This window comes from Salvelinus fontinalis, chromosome 25 (genome assembly GCF_029448725.1).
Source record: "Salvelinus fontinalis isolate EN_2023a chromosome 25, ASM2944872v1, whole genome shotgun sequence".
Lineage (NCBI taxonomy): Eukaryota > Metazoa > Chordata > Actinopteri > Salmoniformes > Salmonidae > Salvelinus > Salvelinus fontinalis.
The window spans coordinates 12,429,720-12,440,644 of NC_074689.1; the positions used below are offsets into that span (position 1 = coordinate 12,429,720).

The 10,925-nt window shown below is 46.9% G+C and overlaps 1 protein-coding gene across 1 annotated transcript in view; it reads right to left on the bottom strand.

Annotated features, from left to right (window-relative positions):
- Positions 1-695: 695 nt before the first annotated feature.
- The window catches only part of LOC129822850 (neuropilin-1a), a gene marked incomplete in the record, with an annotated part of 89,450 nt that continues 79,220 nt past the window's right edge, over positions 696-10,925 (bottom strand). The window contains 7 exon segments of the mRNA XM_055881304.1: positions 696-3,965; positions 4,268-4,321; positions 4,579-4,675; positions 5,846-6,123; positions 6,398-6,541; positions 7,818-7,865; positions 10,343-10,453. Coding sequence (XP_055737279.1) covers positions 3,664-3,965; positions 4,268-4,321; positions 4,579-4,675; positions 5,846-6,123; positions 6,398-6,541; positions 7,818-7,865; positions 10,343-10,453 — 1,034 coding nt within the window.

A 10,925-nucleotide genomic window follows, 5' to 3' on the forward strand; every position in this document is an offset into this window, starting at 1 on the left:
AGGAAGGCACAAAAAATTGTCAGAAACTCCAGTCACCCAAGTCATAGACTGTTTTCTCTGCTACCGCACGGCAAGCAGTACCGGAGCGCCAAGTCTAGGTCCAAAAGGCTCCTTAACAGCATCTACCCCCAAGCCATAAGACGCCTGAAGAATAAGAATGCTGAACAATTAATCAAATGGCCACCCAGATATTTACATTGACCCCCCCCTTTGTTTTTACACTGCTACTACTCACTGTTTATTATCTATGCATAGTCACTTCACACCTACCTCCATGTACAAATTACCTCGACTAACCTGTACCCCCGCACATTGACTCGGTACCGGTACCTCCTATATATACCGGTACCTCCCATATATAGCCTCATTATTGTTATTTTATTGTGTTACTTTTTATTATTTTTTACTTTAGTTTGTTTGGTCAATCTTTTCTTGACTCTTTCTTGAACTGTACTGTTGGCTAAGGGCTTGTAAGTAAGCATTTCACAGTAAGGTCTACACTTGTATTTGGGGCATGTGACAAATAAAGTTTGATTTGATATCACCCTTTTCCTTCCTACCATATAAACTGGGAATTGGCCCTTTAACTGTGCCTCTATATCCTCCTGTGTTATCAACACAGCGCCACAGTAGCCCACACGACCAGCATGTTCACCTCCAAATACAGTCCTACCAACCACAACCAGAACAATACAAATGTTCCGCCCAGTTTTTTTAAGGCTTGCTGTTTATTAATCTTTTCCTACAACAGCAAATTACAGAAGCAGTATTGAAAATAAAAGTATTTTTTTTTTGGTAAAAAAAATGTGCACAAAATTTGAATGACAGTACAAAACGAAGCGCTAATAATTCAGGTAAATGGGGACATAACTATAGGGATTTTGTATACCTTTTTCAATAATGAAAACATCTCAATTTGTACATTTCTGAATTATATCACAATCTGAAACTATAAAAAAGAAGAAAGAAAATGAACACAGTTTTTTTCAGTTTTAGATTTTCTTTACAAATGAATGCTATAAACACAAACTTCTTAAATATATTTATCAGTGCAACATTGTTTCTTTTTAGTTTCCACACTACAGTATCCTTTTCTCTAGTTACCAGACTGAGGATACTGTCCTCAACGCTGAATGCACAAAACAGTAAGCATTGCAAAGTGGGACATCAAACCTGAAATGAACAAAAGCCAAGCTGAGCATGTGTTCACCACAGCACACGACATAGTACACGGATATAGCAGATGTCCTCCTGTTCAACATCATTATGTCTCTGATTGTTGTGGTGTAGAAAATCCAATGGGCCTTTCCAATGGTCAAGTCCTCCTTAGACCTTTACTTCCCCATCCAAAACTCTTTTGGAGCATTGCTAAATCCATCGGCAGGTCTCAAGAGATTTCAGAGTTCACATTGACGCAAGATATGCAACTTCAGCTGAAAAACATGTATAAAAATGAACCATCAAACATTGCAGTTTCTATAGTCAACCCACCTTCCCCTTTTTGAAATTGCCGGGAGTCCATTCCAGTCAGTGCAACGCAAGAGGTCAATTTCCTGTGAACGTTCATTGAAAAAGGTGTTGATGTGGTTGAAAGGCTGCAGACAGTCCAGTAGTAGTGTGCTGATCACAAACCCCTCCCCAAGTAGAAGAGGTATCCAATCATCCTTTGGTAAAGACAACAGGGCGAGTGACCTGATTCGCCATGCATGACGACATCACTCGACCGCTTAGCTCTGTACCAGCGTCCTTCCCTTATGACATCAGCCCTGACATCACGACGTTTGGCTGCTACACGTTTTATAGACGTAAACCTAGGCCGTAGTGTGTCCAATATGTGACAACACAATACAAACCTATGATCATGATTATGAAAATCTTGCCTGCTGTGTGAACGTCAGTTGTAAAAGCCATTCTTCAGTAAGCCCCCCTCAGCCTAAATCACGCTAGAGAGGATTTAGACGTCGAATGACAAAGTGCATTCTAAGTCACAATGTTGTTTTTTTGTAGGACAATCCACAGATGCCTGGGAAAGGAGATACCTAGTCAGTTGCACAACTGAATGCATTCAACCGAAATGTGTCTTGCGCATTAAAGCCCTCTGAAGGGGGCTGCCTTAATCGACATCCACGGCACACAGTTGTTTTGGGGGTAAACCGCCTTGCTCAAGGGAAGAACAGCAGATTATTCCACCTGGCCAGCTCAGGGATTCAAACAAGCAACATTTCGGTTCGCTGTCCCAACACTCTAACCCGCTAGACTACCTGCTACCCCATACCTATGGAACTGGAGGCGGTCAACTCCACTGGTCAACTCATATAGCTAAAGCAAAGCAAAAGCAATGGTTGTTTTTTGGTATGCTGGCAGACAGACATTCCATATATCTTCCTCTACTGCTGCTGTTGATATGAGAATAGAGGACAGACCCTGTGTGAGAGGAGGAGGATAGGGGTGTGTGGCTGCCATATGTTCATTTGTGTATTGAAGTTAATAACATGAATACAACTGTTTGTCTTTTTTCATTTGTGTTTATGATAACTTCTTCGTTGTCCCCTCCATGGTGTCATGAAGTGGATTGCATCTAGAAAACGTAGATGCCATTGACTGCTCAGTCAGACTGAACAAGCAAGTCTTCTCTGAATGTGCACTGAATTGTCATAACAGCGGTCTATCTTCACACAGCACACAGAGTCTGCTCTCTTCTGGAGAGCAACGAAATGAAACAATAAAACCACAACACTTCACTCTTCACAACAACAGTCAAACGATTGTATTTACAACACACAACCCATTGAAAAAAGGGATACTGCAGCTTTTTTTTTTGACCTTTTACTTTCTTAAAAAAGGGCATTAAAATATATTAAAACTTATATACAATATTATGTGTGTCTGGGACAGAGAGAGAAAAGCGCCATGGAGGGATTGGATTGGATCATGTTTTGCAGACTTGATTATTAGCTCATTGAAAGCCTCTGCTTTAGTTTTCAGATCATTATCATAACGTTGTCAGAACTTAATGGAGGAAAAAAACGCCAACTAAGATGTATTAAAGGCACTGTCAGAACCATCTACTGCCCAGGGGCGTGACCGTTATCCTTAACCTCTGATCCGCACCTGTAGACAGAGGCAGAGGGCAGGGGTCATAAAGGGGGGAGGGGGGGGGGCACGCCCTGCTTCTATCCCCCCATGTGGCAGTACAACCAACAACATTGTCAGTTAAGGTTCATTTTGGATTTTGATACTTCTCTTTCAACACAAAAATAACAACTTTGATTTAAAATAATAATAACAAAATGGTTTCTTCCTCCCAGAAAATGATAAATACTTTAAACATTATAATCATTAAATTGGTCTCAACACCAGCATCCGATTGTAAAAATGAATGAAAATCAAATAGAAAAATTAAAATAATCATCTAATCATCTGTACAGATTTTTTCTCCTGTATTTAATTTTGTACACAGTGTCCCCTACTGGTAGGTTCCTGTTACTGCAGCTCCTGAGAAAAGCAATGGATCAGTCACAACCTCCCATTGGTTCCTGAACCTGGGCCTCCTCCAATGAGAGGCTTCCGGCAGTCCCTTTAGGCCCGGCAACTTATTGAGTCTTGGCTATGCCTACAGTCTTGTGCACTCCCCACACGCACGTCTCACTTCCCCCTTCCTATTCACGCCTCTGTGTATGAGTTCTGTGAATTGAGTTTGTCCTTCTTTAGCTTGACTCCATCCACCAGCTCAAAGTTATAGTTCTCCAGAGCGGATAAGTTCCTGTCGGACATGTGGCCGTGTGAGCAGGCACAGTAGAGGACGACCCCACAGATGGCCCCCAGGAAGACCCCTAGGGCGCTCATAGCGATGATGGTGATGAGGATAGGGTCCAGTGTCTTGAGCATGTTACCTGCCCCGCCACTGACACCGTTCAGGATCTCATTGTTCTCCACGATCTCAGGGAAGTCTGTGATGTCCACAACTGCAGGAGAGAATGGGCAGAAGAGGGTGAGTAGACTGGCGTAATGTGACCTATAAGGACAGCATTTATCTCCTATTCAACCGTCCCACTATTCGGTGAAATCTACAGCTTTGCAGATAGCTGTTGCATATGTTTGGACAATGCTTTTTTTGCGTATATTCGCTTATTTTTCAACACTAAATCCCTATGCTGTGTGTAACAGAGAAGAGAGAGTGAAGAAGAGGTTGAGCAGATGGACGTATTAGTGAAATCTGTGGTAATCTCGTAAACGTTTTGAATCAATATGTGATAGGGGGACTTACTGATCTCATTGAATCTGTCTTCAGGCAGCATGGGCTCTGTAGGAACATCAGGATCTGTTGAGGAAGAGAGAGATAGTTAGAAAAGTCCTTCCCTCCAGTGCAACAGTAGAAAAATAATTTCACTCTTTACACTAAACCTAGTCCTGGACAAAAAAAAACACCTTCAAAGGAGAGTCTGCTTTTTAGTCCAGGACTATGCTTAATCTGTGTCTGGGAAACCGGCCCTAAATGTTAGGCCTGTACAGAATGGTGTTCTTAGGTCACTGGCTCAAATCCGGCTTGAACGATCAACGTAGCAAAGAAACACTCACCCTTGCAGTCAGCCATGTTCAGATTGTCCAGGATCTTGATATCGTCCACAGCGATATCACCCCAGCTCTTCCTCTCCACCAACCCTTCAATCACCACCTGGAAGAAAGAGAGAACAACCTTTTAATAACTTTACAACAACCTCTCAACAACTCATTTCCCAATTTAAATCACCTCGCTAATCACCAAGTAGCACTAATCAAACTAAACGTGCCCTGCAATTAAAACAGTGTTGAATTTATACCTATCAAACATACATTACATGATCAAAAGTATGTGGACACCTGCTCATAAAACATCTCATTCCAAAATAATGGGCATTAATATGGAGTTGGTCCCCTCTTTGCTGCTATAACAGCCTCCACTCTCCAAGTCCCTCCACAGTCTCCACTCTGAATCGTCATAGTATGCTGTAGCATTAAGATTTTCCTTCACTGGAACTAAGGGGCCTAGCCCGAACCCTGAAAAACAGCCCCAGACCATTATTCCTCCTCCACCAAACTTTACAGTTGGTACTATGCAGTCGGGCAGGTAGCGTTTTCCTGGCATCCGCCAAACCCAGATTCGTCCATCGGACTGCCAGATGGTGAAAGGGGATTCATCACTCCAGAGAACGCGTTTCCACTGCTCTAGAGTCCAATGGCGGCGAGCTTTACATCACTCCAGCCGACGGTTGGCATTGCGCATGGGGATCTTAGGCTTGTGTGCAGCAGCTTGGCCATGGAAACCCACTTCATGAAGCTCCTGTCGAACAGTTATTGTGCTGACATTACTTCCAGAGGCAATTTGGAACTCGGTAGTGGGTGTTTCAACCGAGGACTGATGATTTTTACGCACTACGCGCTTCAGCACTCGGCGGTTCCGTTCTGTGAGCTTGTGTGGCCTACCACTTCTCGGCTGAGCCGTTGTTGCTCCTAGACGTTTCCACTTCACAATAACAGCACTTACAGTTGACCGGGGCAGCTCTAGCAGGGCAGACATTTGACAAACTGACTTGTTGGAAAGGTGGCATCCTATGACGGTGCCACATTGAAAATCAAGGAGCTCTTCAGTAAGGCCATTCTACTGCCAATGATTATCTATGGTGATTGCATGGCTGTGTGCTTGGTTTTATACACTTGTCAGCAACGAGTGGGGCTGAAAAAAGCAGAATCCACTGATTTGAAGGGGTGTCCACATACTTTTGTATATATAATGTAGTTGTAATGTATATGAGACATACGACATTGATCTGTCCAATCCTATAGATCAGAAACTCTCTCTCCATACCTGATAGGGTTTACTGGAGTGCGGCACCAGCACGCGTCCCTCTCTCCAGCGGTTGCCCTGGTGACCGCTGACGGTCCACAGAAGTATGTCGGCCATGCCGTCCACCGTCTCCTTCCTCTGTTTGATGTGCAGCGTGCCGATATGCGAGCCAAACATGTGGTACCAGAACGAGACGCACAGGTCAGACTGACCGACTGTCACCACCGGACTGACCAGCCTAGCAACCTCCGTTTCCTGGGCGCCCGTCGCTAGTGTGTAGATGAAATTACCGGATCCACCTGGATGGGACATGACAAGGGGGAAGGGCCAATGACAAAAGGAATATGTGACGCCATCACTCTTCAGCTAAAAAGCAGTGGTGGGAAAAGAAATCACCGAGTGGCAAACCTTGGTTCTGACAGTTAGAATACGTGTGACCAGCTTTGTCACGAAGCACTTTGAAAAACAGATTGTGTGTGATACAATGTGTCAGAAGACTAGGTCAACTGGATATAAATGACTTACACAGTTATCGTTAGCTTACGTCGTTGTTGTTGATGTGTCTGTGTGTACCTGTGTGGTCCATGTTGGGTCCAGTGTTGAGTGTGGGCGTGCCGCTGGACTGGATCTGCCATCTGAAGCCGCTGTCCTCTGAGGTCCAACCACAGAACGAGGGGTCATTGGCCCAGCCAAAGTCACACGCAAACCACAGGAACGCTGCAGAGCAAGGGGGCCAGATCACAGGTCAGTGTGTCATATAGAGACACATATAAACATTGTAGATTCTGTAGTAGGCCAGGCCACAAACTGGTTGAAATAGACCATTGTATAAACATGACTCAGAGGGGATTTGGGATGACCTGAGGGCTCACTAGATTAGATACAGCGAGTGTTGTGGAGATGATTTATTTGGGTAAATCACTAGAGGGAAGCAGAGAACTGTGAAACTCAAATATCAGAAGAAAAGGCTCTTGAGCTTCATAAAAAACCTACGAGACACAGCGAGAGGGAGAGACAATGAGAGGAGGGTAAATCCTGCCAGAATAGGGTGGATGGGGGGTGGGACTTTGCACAGAGATGTTGAAGAAATCCAGTTAATGTTTTCTTTTAATAAACAGAGCGCATGAACAGGATATGGGCTCATAAAAAATATGTACCATGACAATAAGAGAGAGAGAGAGAGAGAGAGAGAGAGAGAGAGAGAGAGAGAGAGAGAGAGAGAGAGAGAGAGAGAGAGAGAGAGAGAGAGAGAGAGAGAGAGAGAGAGAGAGAGAGAGAGAGAGAGAGAGAGAGAGAGAGAGAGAGAGAGAGAGTATGTGTGTGTGTTCACAGCAGCCTACTGAGAGATGACTTTATAATGAGCCCCCCCCCCCCCACACAGAGCTGAAATGCCTTCTGAGAGTACAGTATGTATGTAAGAGTGGGGCGATGGGGAGCTTCGTTTTGTTATCAAATTGGATAAAGAAAGAGACTTCCAAAGAAGCAGCACAAGGGAGATATGTTAAGGATGTCAGCTCTGCCGCTGAAAGCCTGTATGTCTGTGTCTGTGCAAGCGCTAAGGCCCTAGCTCTCCAAAGAATAAAAAAATGTGAGCCAATATTCCCTTTAATAATCTCTGGGTTTTAACTAGTTTCTGCAGGCAGCAGAATATATTTACCCATTAAACACAAAGGATGGAATTCCCATGTGGAACCACATTTCAGGCACACAGACACATTTTCTCTGAAGAAATCCTGTTCCCAATTAAGAGGTTTTTAGTTTTTCCATTCTAAGGAGGATTGGAGCAGGGATAGTGACAAGCTCTCTGTAAGATGAGCAGCCCCACAGTTCACATCTGATGAATACTAGAGGACAGATTTTTCTTCAGTAGTCTACTACTGGAAAAAAACGATTTCTACCCACACCCGAATGAACCTCACACACATGGATTCTAAGCCCCTCACACACGCATACAGTCACACAGACACAAGTCTCGTATACAATGGGTCCTAACCTGGGATGGTGTCCACATCTGTCATAGCCTCTGGCATTGTGGTTCCACCTGTCAGAACAACACAGTGTTAGCACAGTTAGCCTAGCCGTAGCCTGGGAAATCCCAGACATAGGGCAACCGCACTAGGAACATTGGTTACATTGTGGGAGGCGACCCGTCTGTCTAGAGCGACTAGCCTAGCCGTAACACATAACAGTGTAGCATAGTTAGCCTAGCCGTAAAACATAGCATAGTTAGCCTAGCCGTAACACATTAAACATAGCATAGTTAGCCTAGCTGTAAAACATAGCATAGTTAGCCTAGCCGTAACACATTAAACATAGCATAGTTAGCCTAGCTGTAACACTTTAAACATAGCATAGTTAGCCTAGCCGTAACACATTAAACATAGCATAGTTAGCCGTAACACATTATTCTGGTGCCAAACGGATGCCCCCTCTCCTTCTTTTGTCTCTTAACTCCTACCAAACACGTCCACACTCCCTCTTTCACTATATGTAGGGCCAGGAGGGAGAGAGCCAGAGTGACTGAGAGTGCCATGCACATCACTGATCACTGGAGACTGCTGGGCTGAAATGGGGCTAGGAGAGAGGAATAGCCAAAGAGAGAACTCCATGGCCGTGTCCCAAATGGCACCCTATTCCCTATGTAGTGCACTGCTACTGACCAAAGCCCTATGGGCCCTGGGAAAAAGTTGTACACTATAAAAGGAACAGGGTGCCGGTCGGGACATATCCATAGGGAACAGCAATGCATAGAAAGGTGGAAGTCAGGGGCAGTAAGGCAGGTTATTATCAGGTTAGTGGGGAAAGAGGCCAGGCTAGAAAGAGACCTAGAATGCGGAGAGATAAAAGGCTGAGAGGGATACAGCTGGGTGGGGGATGGGAGGAGGAGGAGAGGCAGACAGGTGCAGGTGAGAGGGAAACACAGCTGGGTGGGGGATGGGAGGAGGAGGAGAGGCAGACAGGTGCAGGTGAGAGGGAAACACAGCTGGGTGGGGGATGGGAGGAGGAGGAGAGGCAGACAGGTGCAGGTGAGAGGGAAACACAGCTGGGTGGGGGATGGGAGGAGGAGGAGAGGCAGACAGGTGCAGGTGAGAGGGAAACACAGCTGGGTGGGGGATGGGAGGAGGAGGAGAGGCAGACAGGTGCAGGTGAGAGGGAAACACAGCTGGGTGGGGGATGGGAGGAGGAGGAGAGGCAGACAGGTGCAGGTGAGAGGGAAACACAGCTGGGTGGGGGATGGGAGGAGGAGGAGAGGCAGACAGGTGCAGGTGAGAGGGAAACACAGCTGGTTGGGGGATGGGAGGAGGAGGAGAGGCAGACAGGTGCAGGTGAGAGGGAAACACAGCTGGGTGGGGGATGGGAGGAGGAGGAGAGGCAGACAGGTGCAGGTGAGAGGGAAACACAGCTGGGTGGGGGATGGGAGGAGGAGGAGAGGCAGACAGGTGCAGGTGAGAGGGAAACACAGCTGGGTGGGGGATGGGAGGAAGAGGAGAGGCAGACAGGTGCAGGTGAGAGGGGAACACAGCTGGGTGGGGGATGGGAGGAGGAGGAGAGGCAGACAGGTGCAGGTGAGAGGGGAACACAGCTGGGTGGGGGATGGGAGGAGGAGGAGAGGAAGACAGGTGCAGGTGAGAGGGAAACACAGCTGGGTGGGGGATGGGAGGAAGAGGAGAGGAAGACAGGTGCAGGTGAGAGGGAAACACAGCTGGGTGGGGGATGGGAGGAAGAGGAGAGGAAGACAGGTGCAGGTGAGAGGGAAACACAGCTGGGTGGGGGATGGGAGGAGGAGGAGAGGAAGACAGGTGCAGGTGAGAGGGAAACACAACTGGGTGGGGGATGGGAGGAGGAGGAGAGGAAGACAGGTGCAGGTGAGAGGGAAACACAGCTGGGTGGGGGATGGGAGGAGGAGGAGAGGCAGACAGGTGCAGGTGAGAGGGAAACACAGCTGGGTGGGGGATGGGAGGAGGAGGAGAGGCAGACAGGTGTAGGTGAGAGGGAAACACAGCTGGGTGGGGGATGGGAGGAAGAGGAGAGGCAGACAGGTGCAGGTGAGAGGGAAACACAGCTGGGTGGGGGATGGGAGGAGGAGGAGAGGAAGACAGGTGCAGGTGAGAGGGAAACACAACTGGGTGGGGGATGGGAGGAGGAGGAGAGGAAGACAGGTGCAGGTGAGAGGGAAACACAGCTGGGTGGGGGATGGGAGGAAGAGGAGAGGCAGACAGGTGCAGGTGAGAGGGAAACACAGCTGGGTGGGGGATGGGAGGAGGAGGAGAGGAAGACAGGTGCGAGGGAAGGTCAAGTGTGAGGGAGGACGTTCGGTTGAGGGTGGAAGACAGGCTCTGAGGTGCATGAGATAAGGTTTCTCATTAGATTGTAAAGGGGTAAAGATGGGGTTGCAGGTGCAGGTGATTAGGTGTGTGTGTGTGTGTGTTTTTATGTAGGTATGTGGGCTTAGTATAAAGCGAGAGTAGGGGTAGAGGAGTAGGGGAGGTAGCAGTCTCATGAGAGTGATGTTAGCACCTGTCCCTTCGTAGTCATCACCTGTTCCACTGTGGCAGCTGGCCTGGTCATCATCACAGTCGTCTGATGGGGCAGTGGTGGGGGCGGGCGTGGTGGGGGGGATTGTGGGAGCTGTGGAGGAGAGAGGGAGAGAGAGGGGAAGAGAGAGAGGGGGAGAGAAGTTAATGTTAATCTTGCGTTCAGCTGCTCCTTTGTAGGGTTTGTGGTATCACATACCACACACATACACTACACACATACACTACACACACACACTACACACATACACTACACACATACACTACACACATACACTACACACATACACTACACACATACCACACACATACATTACACACATACACTACACACATACCACACACATACACTACACACATACACTACACACACACACTACACACATACACTACACACATACACTACACACATACACTACACACACACACTACACACATACACACACACACTACACTACACACACACACTACACACATACACTACACACATACACTACACACATACCACACACATACATTACACACATACACTACACACATACCACACACATACACTACACACATAC